The 19622-nt window shown below is 48.4% G+C and overlaps 1 protein-coding gene across 3 annotated transcripts in view; it reads right to left on the reverse strand.

Annotated features, from left to right (window-relative positions):
- Positions 1 to 19622, reverse strand: part of LOC139233891 (protein AF-10-like) — a 186852-nt gene that overhangs the window by 83234 nt on the left and 83996 nt on the right. For 2 of the 3 annotated variants that reach the window (XM_070864536.1, XM_070864534.1), the window contains exons 7-8: positions 5571 to 5666; positions 1949 to 2216 (exon numbers count right to left, since the gene is read on the reverse strand). In XM_070864536.1, the coding sequence (XP_070720637.1) occupies positions 1949 to 2216; positions 5571 to 5666 (364 nt within the window). The remainder of the gene's footprint in view (positions 1 to 1948; positions 2217 to 5570; positions 5667 to 19622) is intronic. The other variant, XM_070864535.1, reaches the window with a different exon arrangement.

Raw genomic sequence — 19622 nt, forward strand, 5'->3', positions numbered from 1 at the left:
GGAGGTGACGTTAAACCGAGGCCCCGTCTGCTCTCTCAGGTGGACGTAAAAGATCCCATTGTGCACAAATTGGCTGCCGCATTTCCCACATTACAACAGTGACTTCACTCCAAAAGTACTTCATTGGCTGTAAAGCAATTTGAGCCATCCGGTGATTGTGAAAGGCGCTATGTAAATGCAAGTCTTTCTTTCTTTATGGAACTGTGACCCAGTGTGAGAAATTGTATCTTCAGGAGGAGGAAAAAACTGAAGTGAAAAGTTCAGTACCTGCCCACGTTCTCATGTCTGCAAATGTTCCACAGCTACAGTGTGTGATGGTGTACATAGCACATAAAAAGACTTGCATTTCTATAGCGCCTTTCTTGACCCCAAGACACCCCAAAGTGCGTTACAGGCAAATAAGTACTTTTTGGAGTGTAATCACTTTTGTAATGTAGGAAACGCGGGATACAATTTGCGCACAGCAAGCTCCCACAAACAGCAATGTAATAATGGCCAGATTGTTCAGCCACCAAAGGACTCACTTTAGGAGTGGAAGCAAGTCTTCCTCGATTCCGAGGAACTGCCTATGATGAGTGGCCAGATTATCTGTTTTAGTGATGTTGATTGAAGCTAGGACACCAGGGCAACTCCCCTACTCTTCTAAATATGTCCGCTTGAGAGCGCAGACGGGGCCTCGGTTTAACGTCTCATCAGAAAGACGGTACCTCTGACAGTGTGGCGCTCCCTCAGCACTAAACTGGGAGTGTCAGCTTAGATTTTTGTGCTCAAAAGTTTCTGGAGTGGGACTTGAACCCACAACCTTCTGACTCAGGAGGCGAGAGTGCGCGACCCACTGAGCCACGTCTGACACTCGCGCTGCTGATCTCACAGACTGGTGCAAGGGTTTAAAGATCTTCTTGTACAGGGTGTTCACAGCTTCCTGTCGAGCCACTGTGGTTTTTCTCAGCTGGGCGGCTGGCTGTGTGATCTTCTGTTTCAGAATGCGTGGGTGAGTGTATGTTTGTGTGTACGTGTGCACGCTGGCGTTCATTGACGTATGCACGTTGCGGGGGGGGAGGGGGTGGTGGGGTTGGGTGGCAGATACAGAGAAGAGAGTGTTGGTGCACGTGTCTGTTGCGGCCACAGATCAGGAATGAAGCCCAGATTGGGGTCATTTACAGCAGTTACAGCAGGACTTACGATGTGTTTTTAAAAAAAAATTAATTCGGTATTGGAGAGGCCAGTCGGTGTTCGTGAACTGGCTCCTGGAGTCGATGCTGTTAAACCAGTTTTCCGTAGACTTCTCAATAAGTTAGTCTACTGCCTGCAAAACAGGGTCCGCATGCCTACCAACGGTAAAACTAGTGAAATCAGCCCGTGTGGCTCAGAAACAGAGACTTAACCTCGGAGTCACTCTGATGGATATCGTATCCTGTACACATTGTCAGTGTCAGCTGCGGCTCAGTGGGCAGCATTCTTGCCTCGAGTCAAATGGTTGTGGGTTCAAGTCCTACTCCACAGACTTGAGCACAATAAATCTAGGCTGACACTCCCAGTGCAGAGCTGAGGGGTTGCTGCACTGTCGGAGGTGCCGTCTTTCAGATGAGATGGTCAACCGAGGCCCCCGTCTGCTCTTTCAAGTGGATGTAAAAGATCCCATGGCTCGAACACGAGCAGGGGAGTTATCCCCGGTGTCCTGGCCAATATTTATCCCTCAATCAACGTAACAAAGAAACAGGTGATCTGGTCATTATCACCACTGCTGTTTGTGGGAGCTTGCTGTGCGCAAATTGGATGCCGCGTTTCATACATTACAACAGTGACACTTCAAAAAGTACTTCATTGGCTGTAAACTGCTTTGAGACATCCGGTGGTTGTGAAAGGCGCTATATAAATGCAAGTCTTTTTTCTTCAACATTTTACCCCCCCACCCCAGCAGATTAAACAATCCAATCGGACACGGTACCTTGCTGAAACGGACTGGCTGACGATACAGTGGAAACGCTCGCCGCGCTCTTCCCGCCGCCTGGCTTTCGTCCCCTCTGGCCGGAGCCATGACCGGGTGCCTTCTTCCCCTTGACCTCCGACCTGGCGGCCTCGGCCGTCTCCTTCCCACTGGCGTGCGGCGCGGACGCTCCCTGGAAATGTTTATTGGTAAAGGCAGCTGTGGTTTCATCCGAAGCGCTCAAGGTCCCCGACACGTGGCCGTGGCTGCTGCTAGCACTTGTGCAAGTCTGACAGTTATTAGTTAGATATAAAAGGGGTGGGTGGGTGGGGGGTGGAGGTGGGGTGGGGGGGGGGAGGAAGGTGGGGGAGTGGGGGGAGGAAAAAAACAACAGCGCAGAAACTCCCGTTAGTTTTTCTTTAAGTCGAATTTAAAAATCGGAGAACAGGCATGTCGGGCAGAGAAACAGCTGGCGGTGAAGAAACTGAACAGATGTGCAATGCACCAGAGGCACTTTTGCAATTCAGGAGAAGAATTTATTTTAGAAAAAAGTTTAAATAAGGAAGTTTTGATTTATAACAGAAAGATTAAAGCATATCTTGTCAAACAGATCAGCAGCTGATGAGAGAAAGCTGTTGCCAGAGAGAGTGCCATGAATGAACTGGTCTATAAAAGGAACCTGCAGGCTCCTAATAATTACACACTCTACTCTATACCCATGATTGTCTTTTGAGACAATTATTTATTCGGATCAGATTCATGCAACATGGGAGGAGGCCGCTTGGCCCATCATGCCCGTGCCGGCTCTATTGAAAGAGCGATCCGATTAGTCCCACTCCCCACCCGTTCCTCTTCCCCGTAGCTCTGCACATTTCCCCCCTTCCAGTATTTAACCAATTTCCCTTTTGAAAGTTACCACGGAGTCTGCTCTCTCCGCCCGTTTCAGGCATCGGGACACAAAAGGTGCATGAGCAAATGGCCCAATCCCAGGCCCCGAGCAGCGAGCGTGCGAGTTAGAGAACGGACGCGACAGATTTGTCCCCCTTGTCTCGGAATTGCAGCTCCCTGCCGAGAGGGCAGGTTTCAGTGAGTTTACCTTGTAGACCGAAAATCAACAAATCAACTGTGCTTTCGATCTTTACTGACTGATTTGTACAGCACAGAAACAGGCCATTCGGCCCAGTGGGTTCATGCCGGTGTTTATGCTCCACACGAGCCTCCACCCACCCCTCTTCATCTCACCCAAGCAGCATAACCTTCTTGTGCTTTCTCCCTCATCTGCATATCTAGCTTCTCCGTAAATACATTTATGGTATTTGTCTCGACCACTCCCTGTGGCAGCGCGTCCCACATTCTCACCCCTCTCTGGATGAGGTTTCTTCTGCATTCCCTGCTAGATGTATTAATGACGGTCTTATATTTATGGCCCTTGGTTCTGATCTCCCCCACACGTGGAAACATCTCGAGGTCTAACCTATCGATCCCCTTCATCATTTTAAAATCCTCCATCAGATCACCCCTTAGCCGACTCGAAACAATGCTGTCAGCGACCTGACCCGGCACAGAGCAGGATTTGGAGTTCCGGTTGCCTCAGAACCACCTCAGTTGGTGCACTTCCCCCACGGAGCCATCGTGGGAATCCCAGGACAGAACGATCATTGACCATCCGCTCTCATTATCGTTAATGTCTCTGCCCGTGTCTCAGCTCATCCGCTACTGAAGCCCTCATTCCATGCCTTTGTTGCCTCTAGACTTGACTACACGAACGTTCCCCTGGCTGGCCTCCCACATTCTACCCTGCGTAAACTAGAGGTGATCCAAAACTCGACTGCCCGTGACCTAACTCGCACCAACTCCCACTCACCCATTACCCCTGTGCTCGTTGGCTCCCGATTAAGCAACGCCTCAGTTTCAAAATTTCCATCCTTATTTTTAAATCGCTCCAAGTCCCTGCCCCTCACTATCGCTGTAATATCCTCCAGCCCCACAAACCCCCGAGATGTCTGCGTTCCTCTAACTCTGCCCTCCTGAGCATCCCCGATTATAATCGCTCAACCTAAGCTTTGAAACTCACTGTCTAAACCTTCCATGGCCTCGACCCTCCCTATTTCTGTAATCTCCCCCACTCTGTGCACATACTCCACCATGAAGCCGCTGCTAAAAGCATCCCAAGCATTATCACGGCACTCTCCAGGACGACAATACAACAATGAAAAGACTCTACTGGACAGACAGACATTCCCAATGCTAAATATTTCCATATTGCTCCCGAGGACAGTTCTGGACAGAGGGTCCATCGTGTCAGCAGAACCCACGGATTTCTTGACCCATTTCATTCTGTGTTCTGCTCATCATGGTCTCGGGAATTATGACCTGGCTGTCGTGTCCGTATGTTTGACCCCAACAATCTCCTACAGTTCTTCCCCAAACAAACATAAAGTGATGGACAGCTTAGGGGGTTGCACATTTTTACATTAATCAAAGGAAAGGGACAATGAAGGTACAGGAGTGGCACATTGGGTTTTCTGCACACTGGAGCAGTAGGTGCTCCATGAGGATGCCAGGGTACCAGTAGGCACCAGCACTGGATTGGACTGGACCAGCCACATAAACACTGTGGCAACAAGAGCAGGTCAGAGGCTGGGTATTCTGCAGCAAGTGTCTCACCTCCCGACTCCCCAAAGCCTTTCCACCATCTACAAGGCACAAGTCAGGAGTGTGATAGAATATTCTCCACTTGCCTGGATGAGAGCAGCTCCAACAACACTCAAGAAGCTCAACGCCATCCAGAACAAAGCAGCCCGCTTGATCGGCACCCCATCCACCACCTTCAACATTCACTCCCTCCACCACCAGCGCACCATGGCTGCAGTGTGTACCATCTACAAGATGCATTGCAACAACTCGCCAAGGCTTCTTCAGCAGCAACTCCCAAACCCACGACCTCTACCACCTAGAAGGACAAGGGCAGCAGGCGCATGGGAACACCACCACCTCCACGTTCCCTCCCAAGTTGCATACCATCCAGACTTGTAAACACATCTCCATTCTCTCATTTTCGCTGGGTCAAAATTCTGGGACTCCCTCCCTAACAGCACTGTGGGAGCACCTTCACCACACGGACTGCAGCGGTTCAAGGCGGCGGCTCATCATCACCTTCAGAGATAGACGGAGATAGACAGATAAGAGAGTAAAGGGTTATGGGGAGCAGGCAGGGAAGTAGAGCTGAGTCCATGATAAGATCAACCATGATCTTATTGAATGGAGGAGCAGCTCGAGGGGCCGAATGGCCTACTCCTGCTCCTATTTCTTATGTTCTTATGTTCTCAAGGGCAATTAGGGGATGGGATATAAATGCTGGCCTTGCCAGCGATGCCCACATCCCAGAACAATTTTTTTTTAAAGCACACTGAGATATCAGTACATCAGCAGCTGGTGAAAATTTCAGTCGCTCTACAATTCAAGGACCCATGTCTGCCTGGCAAGTCCTTGGATGCCCGAGCACAAGGTGTTGTACAAAAACAATGGTTAGAAAACTAAATGGGGAAGCATTGCGCGGATGATCAAGGTACCTGTGTGCCCTCATTTGGGTGGGTTTGAGTTATCAGGGCCACGGGGTAGGATCCGTTGTAAGGTCACTTACCTTTTCTGTTGTTACGGTGACGGCGTTGACAACTGTGTTCAGGGATTCTGCGTTTTTTTTTAGTTTCTGCTTTGGTCTCTCCCTATCTTTCCGACTCTGCAAAACAAGAAATGAAAATTGTTTAATTTGCCTCACAACAACTGCCATTTATATAGCGTCTTTAATGTAGTAAAACGTCCCAAAGTGCTCCGCGGGAGCGTTATCAGACAAAATTTGACACCGAGCCACATAAGGAGATATTAGGACAGGTGACCAAAAGTTTGGTCAAAAAATAAGAACATAAAATATAGGAGCAGGAGTAGGCCATATGGCCCCTCGAGCCTGCTCCGCCATTTAATACGATCATGGCTGATCCGATCATGGACTCGGGTCCACTTCCCTGCCCGCTCCCCATCACCCATTATCGGTTAAGAAACTGTCTATCTCTGTCTTAAATGACCCAGCTTCCACAGCTCTCTGAGGCAGTGAATTCCACAGATTTACAACCCTCAGAGAAGAAATTCCTCCTCATCTCAGTCTAAATGGGCGGCCCCTTATTCTAAGATTATGCCCCCTAGTTCTAGTATCCCCTATCAGTGGAAACATCCTCTCTGCATCCACCTTGTCAAGCCCCCTCATAATCTTATACGTTTCGATAAGATCACCTCTCATTCTTCTGAACTCCAATGAGTAGAGGCCCAACCTACTCAACCTTTCCTCATAAGTCAACCCCCCCAACTCCGGAATCAACCTCGTGAACCTTCTCTGAACAACCTCCAAAGCAGGTCAGTTGTACACAATATTCCCGCTACGTAACGCTCCAGGGAACCTCTGCAGCCAGCTTTTCTTAGAATAAAGGGCCGCCCATTTAGAACTGAGAGCTGTGGAAGCTGGGACATTGAATAAATTTAAGTCAGAAATAGACAGTTTCTTAAACAATAAGGGGAGCGGGCAGGGAAGTGGAGCTGAGTCCATGATCGGATCAGCCATGATCTTATTAAATGGTGGAGCAGGCTCGAGGGGCCGAATAGCCTACTCCTGCTCCTATTTCTTATGTTCTTATCAACGCAAAAACCCTGCATGTGCCGTACTGTATCTTGAATACCCCGTGGAGCCAAAGAATTAAAGGGAGCATTGGTTGCAAGGAGCGAGGGCTTTGGGGCTAGAACGGGTGATAGAGAAAGGGAGGGGTGAGGCCATGGAGGGATTTGAACACAAAATGAGAATTTTAAATTGGAGCGGGTTTGCACTGGGAGCCAATACAAGTCAGCGCGCACAGGCGGTGATGGGTGCAAGGGGATTTTTTTGCTCACCAATTTTCTTTCCCCACCAAAGGCATTGATACATGCTGGCAATGTAATTCCATAGGCATTAGACACACTCTGGTAACTTCCACAAGTGGACATTATTCTCAATCAAGCTTCGACAGAGAGTGTGGGCTGACTATCTGACTTTGAGGGCATCACAGAGGAGCATGATGCACATCTTCCCCCAGTATCCTCGCATGGCCATTTTTCAACAGGGGATTGGCGGGTCATCATCAGGAGTGGAGACCCTGACTATTTACCCTTTTCCCCTCTCGAATAGCATTAGCCAGTGACTCAGTGGGTAGCACCCTCGCCTCTGAATCAGAAGGTTGTGGGTTCAAGTCCCACTCCATAGACTTGAGCACAAAAAAAAAATCTAGGCTGACATTCCAGTGCAGTGCTGAGGGAGTGCTGCACTGTCGGAGGTGCCGTCTATCAGATGAGACGTTAAACCAAGATCCCATCTGCTCTCTCAGACGGACGTAAAAGATCCCGTGGCACTATTTCGAAGAAGAGCAGGGGAGTTATCCCCGGTGTCCTAGGGTCAATATTTCATCCCTCAATCAACATAACAAAAACAGATTATCCGGTCATTATCACATTGCTGTTTGAGGGAGCTTGCTGTGCGCAAATTAGCTGCTGCGTTTCCAACATTACAAGAGTGACTATGGGCCCAAGTTTCCACACGATAAAAAACGGGCGTCCCTCCGAGCTGGGCGCCCGTTTCTCGCGCCTAAAACGGCGCCTAAAAAAAAAAATCGCGATTCTGGAGCGTTCTGCAGCTCCTTGTCTGCCTGGCGCAGCGCCCAGGGGGGGGCGGAGCCTACACTCGCGCCGATTTTGTAAGTGGGAGGGGGCGGGTACTATTTAAATTAGTTTTTTTCCTGCCGGCAACGCTGCGCGTGCGCGTTGGAGCGTTCGCGCATGCTCAGTGTGAAAAAAACATTGGCACTCGGCCATTTTTGTAGTTCTTTGTAGCTGTTTAATTTTTGAACATTTTTTTAATAAAAGCACATTGCCATCAGCACATCACCACTTGCAGCCTTCTCACTGTCTCCTTTCCACCCCCCCGCGGGAAGAACGGGCAGCACCTCTCCCCCCCCGCGGGAAGAACGGGCGCCTCCTACCCCCCCCCCCCCGTGGGAAGAACGGGCGCCTCCCCCCCCTCGCGGGAAGAACGGGCGCCTCAGGCTGACTGCAGAATTCTCCGTGCCTGAAGCACTTTCACACAGGTGGTTTATTTAATCTTTTCTTTGCTTATAAATGTTTATTCAGGTTGGATTTATTTGTATAATATTTGTAGAAGTATAAATAAGGATTTATTGTAGAATTTAATGAGTTCCCTTCCCCACCCGCCCACCTCGTTCTGGACGCCTAATTTGTAACCTGCGCCTGATTTTTTAATGTGTAGAACAGGTTTTTCCAGTTCTACAAAAATCTTCACTTGCTCCATTCTACTTTAGTTTGGAGTACGTTTTCACTGTGGAAACTTTGAAATCAGGCGTCAGTGGCCGGACACGCCCCCTTTTGAAGAAAAAATTCTGTTCCAAAGTAGAACTGTTCTATCTGACTAGAACTGCAGAAAAAAAAATGTGGAGAATTGCGATTTCTAAGATAGTCCGTTCTCCACCAGTTGCTCCTAAAAATCAGACGCAAATCATGTGGAAACTTGGGCCCTATATTTCAAAAATTATTTCATTGGCTGTAAAGCACTTTGGGATGTTTGGTGATCGTGAAAGGCGTTATATAAATGCAAGTCTTTCTTTTCTTTTTCTTTCTAACCAAGGGCTGCTGAGGCCAATTATAGCCCCCTTATTTTCATCCTGGCTGGGATCCGCTAACTTAACATAGCCCTCCGAGGGGGTGCTGCACTGTCGGAGGTGCCGTCTTTCGGATTAGACGTTGAACCGGGTCCCTGTCTGTCCTCTCGGGTGAAGGTAAAAGATCCCATAGTCACTATTTTGACGAGGAGCAGGGGAGTTTCTCCACGGCGTCCTGGCCAACGTTTATCCTTCAATCAACATCATTAAAAAAAAACAGATTATCTGGTCATTGTCGCATTGCTGTTTGTGGGAGCTTGCTGTGCGCAGATTGGCTGCCGTGTTTCCCGCATTACAACAGTGACTACACTTCAAAAAGTGGCTTTAAATCATTTGGGACCTCCTGAGGTTGTCAAAGGTGCGGTATAAATCTTTCTTCTCTTTGCGTCACAGTTAAGAATACAGAGGACACCAATCATAGAAAGGACATGAAAATTACAGCCTAGATTCACTGGGATGATACCAGGGATCGGCCATTAGGAGAGAGACACAAGTCACTGGGAGTATTTACACTCGAGCAGAGGAGTCCAAGAGGAGATTTAAAAGAGGTTTCCGAAAAATGATGAAGGGTGTTGATACGGGCACTCGGGAAAGACAAAGGATGGGAGTCAGGGATGAGGGACCCATCAATTTATAGTCCTCACTAAGAGTGCAAAGAGAGAGGTTAGGAAGAGTGTATTTACGCAGAGAGTTGCGAAGAACATGGAATGTTTTGCCGTAGGGAGTAGTTGGGGCAAAGGCTATGGAGAGACAGCTGGGCAGTGGGATGAGTTTGGAATTGGAGCTCGGACCAACACGATGGGCCGAATGGCGTCCTTCTGTGCTGGAAACCTCTTTGGTTCCATTTTATTTATTTCTGATTTAGGGAAATGCACCGAAATTAGTGACAAAATCTAGCTAGGAGGACAAAAAGAATGTGGAACGAACTTGTCATTTATTTGTCAAATAAAGGTTTAGGCAGCAGAAAGTAGGCGCTGAGGGATAATTTGGCTTTGGTTAGAGAGTCAGTGTTTGGGGGTGGGGAAGAGAAATTCGGCCAGGATTGCTGCTCCCGATTGCCATCCAGTGAGCCCTTGCTAGAAAGTGCCTGTGTGCATGAGGACAGGATGCAGCCCAGCTGTGATGCCCCATCCAGTCAAATAGCCTACTCGGTGTAGGCTCACGTTTGAAGAGTGGGCACTTGTTGGAGCCAGTGCCGATGGAATCCTACAAGAGCGAGAGTCAGCCATGGCGGGAGAGGAGGGTGAGAAATCAGGGCAATAAGTGAAATAGAAACCTAATGGAAACAAAACATTCGGGAGCTCACTTAAATCTATAAAGCATTGATTTGCTTAAGTTAATGCCCACATTTGCTGAACATTAAGATTTCAGAGGATCAGAGGAATTACCAGACGAAATAGATCATTTTCTACCATCCTAAGAGTAGGATAATGGAGTTGTTCAGTAATCATTGCAATCAATCTCGATCTATGAGTCTACGACAGACCCAGACATGAGGCGAGACAACCCCCAGTGATGGAGAGCTGAGGGAACTTCTTCATTCAGAGAATGGTGAGAATGTGGGAACGCGCTACCACAGGGAGAAGTTGAAGCGAATAGTATAGATGGATTTTTAAGGGGAAGCTAGATAAACACACAAGGGAGAAAGGAATAGAAGGATATGCTGACAGGGTGAGATGGCGGGGTGGGAGGAAGCTCGCGGGAGAGCGTAAACACCGGCATAGCCTCTCAGTGACTTGGGCAAGGAACGAAACCGAAACTGCCAGAGCTGCTGCGCGATGCGTTTCCACCGGCCCAAGCTGGAGCAGTCCTGGATTTTGGGAGTTCACTAGTGACTGCGTGCACCTGGCTCAAATCCAGAAAGTGGGCAGCATTCGAACCCAGAGAGCGGTTAGAATATGGAACTCGCTACCCGCAAGGAGTGGTTGAGGCGAATAGTTGAGGGGAAGCCAGTTTATGAGGGAGAAAGGAATTGCAGGTTATGGAATCATGGAAATTTACAGCACGGAAGGAGGCCATTTTGGCCCATCATGTCCGCGCCGGCCGACCAAGAGCCAGCCCAGCCTAATCCCACTTTCCAGCTCTTGGTCCGTGACCCTATAGGTTACGGCACTTCAAGTGGTGGTGAGGGTTTCTGCCTCCAACACCCTTTCAGGCAGTGATCCAGACCCCTACCACTCGCTGGGTGATGAAATGTCCCCTTGACTCCCCGCTAAACCTCCAATCAATGGCTTTAAATCCATGCCCCCTGGTTGTTGACCCTTATGCTGATGGGGCGAGACGAAGATGGGTGGGAGGAGGCTAGTCTGGCACGGGCCAGTTGGGCCGAATGGCCTGTTTCTGTGCTGTTAATTCTATATATCACAGGTCCAAAGTCACATGCCCCCCGCCCTGTCCCACCTTCCCCCGCACCAGCCAACTCCAAGCCTGCTGCACTCACTACACATCATGTTCCAAATTACGCTTATATTGCATCCTAAAATGTCTACTTGTCCTTTTGTCTAGAATTCGTTGGTTGTGAATCCCCAGAATTCTTGAGATGACCGGCGGCCGTGAAAGGCGCTATATAAATGCAAGTCTGTGTTACCATGCGGCAACCAAGGCCCATTCTTTTTAATCGCTGCAAACTCACGGCTCAGCAAAAGTTAGCAGATTTTTTTCTTACAAACCCTGCAATTTCTGGAAATGAGCAAATCTGTCAGCAGCTCAACAGAGGAGAGACTAGTTAATGTTTGGGGTGTGGATCGAAGGTGTGTCAACTGCAGTCCATAGCCCACTTGCAGGCCCTCCCCCCCCCACCTTGAGAAGTGGTGGCATTAGCACCGTGCATGCGTATCATTGCACCAGGCCCTGAGCGGATCTAGCGATAGGTTCGTCCATTAAAATATTGGGGCCCCAAACCGAACCTTTGCCCGTAGCCAACTCCCAGGCAAATACTGATCACAGCCCCCTTCTCCCTCCCCCCCTCCAGGCAAATGGCAAACCAACCCCACTTTCTCCACCAGACGAATACCAACCTAGCATTACCACGACCCGCCCCGACCACCAGGGGCCAGGCAAAGGTCAACCCTGCCCCTCCACACCCCCCGCCGCCCCCCTCCCGGCAATTAGTGACCGCAGCCCCCTCCTCCACCACCTCCCCCATCCCCCTGGCCAGGCAAACACCGACCCTGCCCCCCTCCTCCATCCCAACCCCACAATGCTGCGGAGGTTGAAGAAAGAAAAAGAAACAGAGACTTGCATTTCTATAGCGCCTTTCATGACCACGGGTCATCTCAAAGCCCTTTACAAGCAATGAAGTACTTTTGAAGTGTAGTCACTGTTGTAATGTAGGAAACGCGGCAGCACATTTGCGCACAGCAAGCTCCCACAAACAGCAACGTGATGATGACCAGATAATCTGTGTTTTTGTGATGTTGATTGAGGGATAAATATTGGCCAGGACACCGGGGATAACTCCCCTGCTCTTTTTCGTAATAGTGCCATGGGATCTTTTATGCCCACCTGAGAGAGCAGAAGGGGCCTCGGTTTAACTTCTCATCAGAAAGACGGCACCTCCGACAGTGCGGCACTCCCTCAGCACTGCACTGAGAGTATCAGCCTAGATTTATGTGCTCAAGTTCCTGGAGTGGGACTTGAACCCACAACCTTCTGACTCAGAGGAGAGTGTGCTACCCACTGAGCCACAACTGACTTATTTCTCATCAGACTGACAAGTGAAAGCTGGAAATTTGATGTAGAACCACAGATTTTACACAAACTCTGCGACGCGCAAGGATCGAGCCCTCGCTGCACTGTGCAGAATTTTGTTGTTTTGTGAGGTATGGTTCTGGGCAAACCACTTCACAACGCGCGGGGTAGACTGTGCGTATGTCTGAGAATCTGAAAGATCTGAATCATCGAATATAATATTACACAGGCTGTGCAGTGAAGAAGTTGGCCTCTTTATATACACAGCGAGCAGACCATTTGATTGTTGAGTGAGGCTTGCCAAGTTGAACATTCAATAGCATCCTCACTCCCACAAAGTTCAAGCAAAACACAGTCCCAACCACAGTCGCGTGGTGAAGCTTGATTCCACACTTACTGGGATTAGTTGCGTGTACAACTGTTGACCCCACAAGAGGCCTCTACTGACCCCCAAAGGAGCCCAAATCTGACCCACACAAGAGGCCAAAACTGACCCCGTGAAGCGGCTGAAACTGACCCCTTGAAACGGCTGAAACTGACCCCTTGAAGCAGACAAATCTGACCCCCACAAGAGGCTGAAACTGACCCCTACAAGAGGCTGAAACTGACCCCTACAAGAGGCTGAAATTGACCCCTGCTAAAGCCTGAAATTGACCCCTACAAGAGGCTGAAACTGACCCCTACAAGAGGCTGAAATTGACCCCTAGAGGCTGAAATTGACCCCTACTAGAGGCTGAAACTGACCCCTACAAGAGGCTGAAATTGACCCCTAGAGGCTGAAATTGACCCCTACTAGAGGCTGAAACTGACCCCTACTAGAGGCTGAAACTGACCCCTACTAAAGGCTGAAATTGACCCGCACAAGAGGCCGCTAGTACTGACCCCATGAAGAGCAGTCGAATAATGAGTGTTGACGCGCCCCAGGAGACTGGCCAGCAGCTCACATTTGCCCCTCTCCCCGGCCTGCTTTTCACGTGTGGCCTAGCTGACCATGAAGCACGTCGCGACCAAGCCTCTTCCCCGTCTACACCCACAGCAGCCGGGATCGGGAATCTTGCCCTTCCTTAACCAGAGTCGGTTGTGGTGCTTCTGTAGCTGCCCTGGCCGATGTCAACTAATTCAGCACAGGTGGGGGAATTTGACAATTAGTCTTTATTTGACCGCAAAATTCAAAAGATACACCACGCAAGGGGGATGTGTCAGGGGGCTGAGTTACTGAGAAGCTTTAGGGAAATGGTAACGATGACGTCATTAATTACACAGTAATACTACGGTGTCACAGGGTGATGTTACCACAAAAAGCCAGGGGAGGAAATAGGTGCAGAAGACCACAACAGGGAGGGAGCAGAGGAACTGAAATGGGTAATGGTTCAGTGGGTTAGATAGAATTGACAGCACAGAAACCACATAAATCTAGGTTGACACTCCAGCGCAGTACTGGGGGAGCGCTGCACTGTCGGAGGTGCCATTAAACCCGAAGCCCGTCTGCTCTCTCAGGTGGACGTAAAAGATCCCACGGCACTATTTCGAAGAAGAGCAGGGGAATTCTCCCCAGTGTTCTGGGCCAATATTTATCCCTCAGTCAACATCACTAAAAACAGATGATCTGGTCATTATCACATTGCTGTTTGTGGGAGCTTGCACAAATTGCTGTGCACAAATTGGCTGCCGTGTTTCCCTTCAGTGACTACACTCCAAAAGTACTTCATTGGCTGTAAAGCGCTGCGAGACGTCCGGTGGTCATGGAAGGTGCTACATAAATGCAAGTCTTTCTTTCAGTTGGTCCGTGCCGGTGTTTATGCTTCACACGAGCCCCCTCCCACCACTTCTTCATCTCACCCCATCAGCACATTCTATCATTCCTTTCTCCCTCAGGTGTTTATCCAGCTGCCCCTCAACTATTCACCTCAACCACTCCTCACGGTAGCGAGTTCCACATTCTAACCGCTCTCTGGGTGCCAATGCTGCCCACTTTCTGGATTTGAGCCAGGTGTATGCAGCCTCAGGTGAACTCCCAAAATCCAGGACTGCTCCAGCTCGGGCCGGTGGAAACGCATCGTGCAGCAGCTCTGGCAGTTTCGGTTTGATCCCTTGCCCAGGCCACCGACAGCTTATTAAAATAAAAAGACTATTCTGATTGAGTAGACAGATATTTTAGGAACTAACTAAACATTTATCTGTACATTTACCTGCAGTATATATATATTTTTTAAATCACATAAATTAAGCAGACTTCAATGACTAGAATCATAGTGATGCTCCTATTCTGACTTTTAAATGCACTTCATCATTCACTACTCCCTTATTCACTCTTCCTTTACAGTGTCAGCTGTGGCTCAGTGGGCAGCACTCCCGCCTCTGAGTCACGACATTGTGGGTTCAAGTCCCACTCCAGAGACTGGAGCACATAAATCTAGGGAAACACTCCCAGTGCAGTGCTGAGGGAGTGCTGCGCTGTCGAAGGTGCCGTCTTTCAGATGAGACCTTAAATCCAGGCCCTATCTGCCCCTTCAGGTGGCATTCAAGAAAAGCAGGCGCGTTCTCCATGGGAATCTCATTGCTGTTTGTGGGAGCTTGCTGTGCGCAAGTTGGCTGCTGCGTTTCCTACATTACAACAGTGACTACACTCCAAAAGTACTTTGTTGGCTGTAAAGCTTTGAGACGTCCTGAGGTGGAGGAAAGGAGCTATTGAAATGCAAATCTTTCTTTTTATTCCGCCTAGTCGGATGTCATATCTAAACGACATCACAATAAAGCCTTTTGTTGTGGGCGAATACCAAAGCAGCTATTTTGAATGACTCACTGGGCAAGAATGGACAAGAATCATTTTAGAAAGTTGAAGACTGACAGACCTTTCTCCCCATGTGTTTTGTGTCTAAGTGTCATCATCATAGGCAGTCCCTCGAAACGAGGTTGCTGAAAAAGGATGAGTTCACAGGTGTTTCAATGAAGAGCCTGACATTCCAGGTCCCGAACTACATGTTGAAGGGTGGAAGATGCCTGTGCGTGGATTTTTTTTAATGTGGTGTGGCCATTGCACACCAGCCACCACACGGGCTTGACAGAGCTAGGTCTTGGTCCAGTGGCAAGGATTACCCAATACTAACTGGAGACCAGCTCTGCTACACAGACCAAGCGCGCACACACATATCGCAGTGTGGGCTGGCCCGTGCTGCCACTGGGCCCTCGCCTCTTCTGTGCCCCAAACTCCCGCCTCTCGTGGGCCCCGATCACATCCCTCTACGAACTCTCGCCGCTCTTTCGCCCCGACCTCGCCGCTCCTGCTGTACCGCGGCCGCAGCCTACAAGACCATCAGCAGGCCGGGGACATTAGAGGGAGCAGTGTGCGATGGCAGGAGGGCAACGGCTGATTGCAAGTGTAACCTTTTAGTCTTCAGTGTGGCTCTGAGCCAGAAAGGCATCTGACAAGTAAGCTGCTGTCAGTCAGGGCAATGGAAATAGATGCAAGGTTTAAATGGGCCTGGGCTTGAAAACGTGAAAAAGAGAAAAAAAAAAAGGGAATCTGCTCAGGCTCCTGCTCCGGATCACGTGTTGAACCCATAAGCAGGTGTGGTGGACGCTGGGTGAGCCTGGCGATGCTCGGCAACATACCAGATGGTATCGACACTCCTTCAGCACCAGCCAGAGGAGAGGAGGAGGGCAAACCTGGATGGGGAAAGAAGATGTGAAGGCCTCCTATACTCCTGAGCCAATCGTCATGACGAAGTAATACAGGATAGAATGATACAGCACACGAGGCCATTCGGCCCATTGATCCTTTGCCGGCTCTCTGAAAGAGCTATCCAATTCATCCCACTCGCTTGCTCATTCCCCCATAGCCTGCAAGTTTTTCCTTTTCTGGTATATATCCAATTTCCTTTTGAAAATTATTACTGAACCTGCTTCCACCATCGCTTCAGGCAGCGCATTACAGATCATAACATCTCGCGGCGTAAAGAAATTCTCCTCATTTCTCCCTCGGCTTTTTTGCCAATTATTTTAAATCTATGTATCTGGTTATGGACGATCCTGCCAGTGGAAAGAGTTTCTCGTCGTCTGCTCTCTCAAAACCTCCCATAATTTTGAACACCCAATTTCTTGACTTAAAAAGTTGGGAAAGCTTCACACTGATGGTTTCTCAAAGGGGCAAGGGGTCCAATTATTTCATGAATTATTAAAACATCAATTTGCGGGATGTGGGCATTGCTGGCAAGGCCGGCATTTATTGCCCAACCCTCATTGGCCTCAAGAAGGTGGTGGTGAGCCACCTTCTTGAACCGCTGCAGTCTGTGTGGAGAAGGTGCTCCCACAGTGCTGTTAGGAAGGGAATTCCAGGATTTTGACCCAGTGACCGCAGAGGGACATGCGATCTATGTCTAGGTCAGCATGGTGTGTGGCTTGGCTTTTTGAGGCGAAATTTAAACTTCACGAAAGAGACTATAGTAATGGACAGGGAAATGCCTCTGGATGTTATTTAAACGGACTTCCACATAAGAGTCCCACATAAGAGTACTGCTATTTAAGGTAGAGCCCCATGGAGTTAAAGGCAAATTATTGACCTGGTTATAAATTGGCTGAGTGGCAGGAGAGAGAGAGTAAGGTTTAGGGGCAGCTGCTCCAATTGGCAAGGTGTGACTAGAGGTGTCCCGCAGGGATCAGTGTCGGGGCCTCAACTATTCACAGTATTTAGTAACGACTTAAGATGATGGCATAGAAAGTCATATATCCAAATTTGCCGATGACACAAAGATAGGCCGTGTAGATGGAAGTATAAAATTACACTGGGACATCGCCAGATTCAGTGAATGGGCAAAACTGCAGCAAATGGATTTCACTGTAAGCAAATCCACTTTGGACCTAAAAAGGATATAACAGGGTACTTTCTAAATGGTGAAAGACTTGGGCGGGAGGTGGGGGGGGAGAGATTAACATGTCGTGAACAGGCGCAGAAAATAATCAAAAAGGCTAATGAAATGCTGGCCTTTATATCCAGAGGACCAGAATACAAGAGGGTAGGAGTTATACTGCAGCTGTACAAAGCCCTGGTTAGACCACACCTGGAGCACTGTGAGCAGTTCTGGGCACCACACCTTAGGGAGGATATACTGGCCTTGGAGGGAGTGCAGTGTCGGTTTACCAGAATGATACCCAGACTCCAAGGGTTAAGTTACAAGGAGAGATTACACAAATGAAGGTGTATTCTCTAGCATTTCAAAGGTTAAGGAGTGATCTGATCGAGGTTTTCAGGATATTAAGAACAACAGATAGGGTAGATAGAGAGACACTATTTCAGCTGGTTGGGGAGTCTAGGACCGGGGGCCTAGTCTAAACATTAGAGCCAGACATTTCAGGAGTGAAGTTAGGAATCACTTCTACACACAAAGGGTGGTAGAAGGTTGGGTCAATTATTAATTTTAAATCTGAGATTGATAGCTTTCTGTTAACCAAAGCCGTGATCTCATTGAATGGCGGAACGGGGTCGAGGGGCTGAATGACCTCCTCCTGTTCCTATGCTCCTGTAAGAAAATCTGCTTTTTTATGACCGCATATAGATCTGGCAATATGCCAGCTTTCAGTGGCGTTGTTAAATTTCGAAGAAATGCAAAGTAGGGGTAATTATCAGAGCAGTCTGATTTGACTCACTGCTTAGAAAAAGGAGACTATTAACATAATACTGGCCAAAGTTCAACACTAACTGGTAATCTCAACTCAGAGACGTGCAGAGTAAGAAAATGAAAAGCTGCCTGTGGGGAACAAGGAATATGTACATCATGGCTTAATATTTCTCTGTGAAGCCCTATCGTACAGCCCACTCACGGGTGGGGTATGGAGCCAGAGAGGTAAGGATGGTCCCAGGTTTGTTCCTCAGTCTGTGGTTAGTTAGCTAATCTCAACTAGAGGTGCTGCCCCTCACCCCCTCCCCTGTGCTCACTGACCTACATTGGCTCCCGGTTAAGCAATGCCTTGATTTAAAAATTCTTGTACTTGTTTTCAAATCCCTCCATGGCCTCGCCCCTCCCTATCTCTGTAATGTCCTCCAACCCCACAACTCCAGGTGCCACATAAAAGGTTACTACACAAGATATAAGTTCACGGGGTTGGGGGGTAATATATTAGCATGGATAGAGGATTGGCTAACTAACAGAGTACAGAGAGTTGGGATAAATGGTTCATTCTCTGGTTGGTAACCAGTAACTAGTGGAGTGCCGCAGGGATCAGTGATGGGACCCCAACTATTTACAATCTATATTAACGACTTGGAAGAAGGGACTGAGTGTAACGTAGCCAAGTTTGCTGATGATACAAAGAAGAGAAGAAAAGCAATGAGTGAGGACGACACAAAAAATCTGCAAAAGGACATAGACAGGCTAAGTGAGTGGGCAAAAATTTGGCAGATGGAGTATAATATTAGAAAGTGTGAGGTCATGCACTTTGGCAGAAAAAATCTAAGAGCAAGTTATTATTTAAACGGAGAAAGATTGCAAAGTGCCGCAGTTCAGCGGGACCTGGGGGTACTTGTGCATGAAACACAAAAGGATTGTATGCAGGTACAGCAAGTGATCAGGAAGTCCAATAGTATCTTGGCCTTTATTGCAAAGGGGATGGAGTATAAAAGCAGGGAAGTCTTACTATAGCTATATAAGGTATTGGTGAGGCCACATCTGGAATACTGCGTGCAGTTTCGGTTTCCATATTTATGAAAGGATATACTTGCTTTGGAGGCAGTTCAAAGAAGGTTCACTAGGTTGATTCCGGGGATGAGAGGGTTGACTTATGAGGAAAGGTTGAGTAGGTTGGGCCTCTACTCATTGGAATTCAGAAGAATGAGAGGTGATCTTATCGAAACATATAAAATTATGAGGGGGCTTGACAGGGTAGATGCAGAGAGGATGTTTCCACTGATAGGGGAGACTAGAACTAGAGGGCATGATCTTAGAATAAGGGGCTGTCCATTTAAAACAGAGATGAGGAGAAATTTTTTCTCTGAGGGTTGTAAATCTGTGGAATTCGCTGCCTCAGAGAGCTGTGGAAGCTGGGACATTGAATAAATTTAAGACAGAAATAGAGGGTGTTTTAATCGATAAGGGGATATTGGGAGCGGGCAGAGAAGTGGAGCCGAGTCCATGATCAAATCAGCCAAGATCTTATTGAATGATGGAGCAGGCTCGAGGGGCCATATGGCCTGCTCCTATTCCTATTTCTTATGTTCTTATATCTGCGCTTCTTTAATGCTGGCCTCAAGTATCCCCGATTAT

The sequence above is a fragment of the Pristiophorus japonicus genome, chromosome 21 (genome assembly GCF_044704955.1).
Source record: "Pristiophorus japonicus isolate sPriJap1 chromosome 21, sPriJap1.hap1, whole genome shotgun sequence".
Classification (NCBI taxonomy): Eukaryota; Metazoa; Chordata; class Chondrichthyes; family Pristiophoridae; genus Pristiophorus; species Pristiophorus japonicus.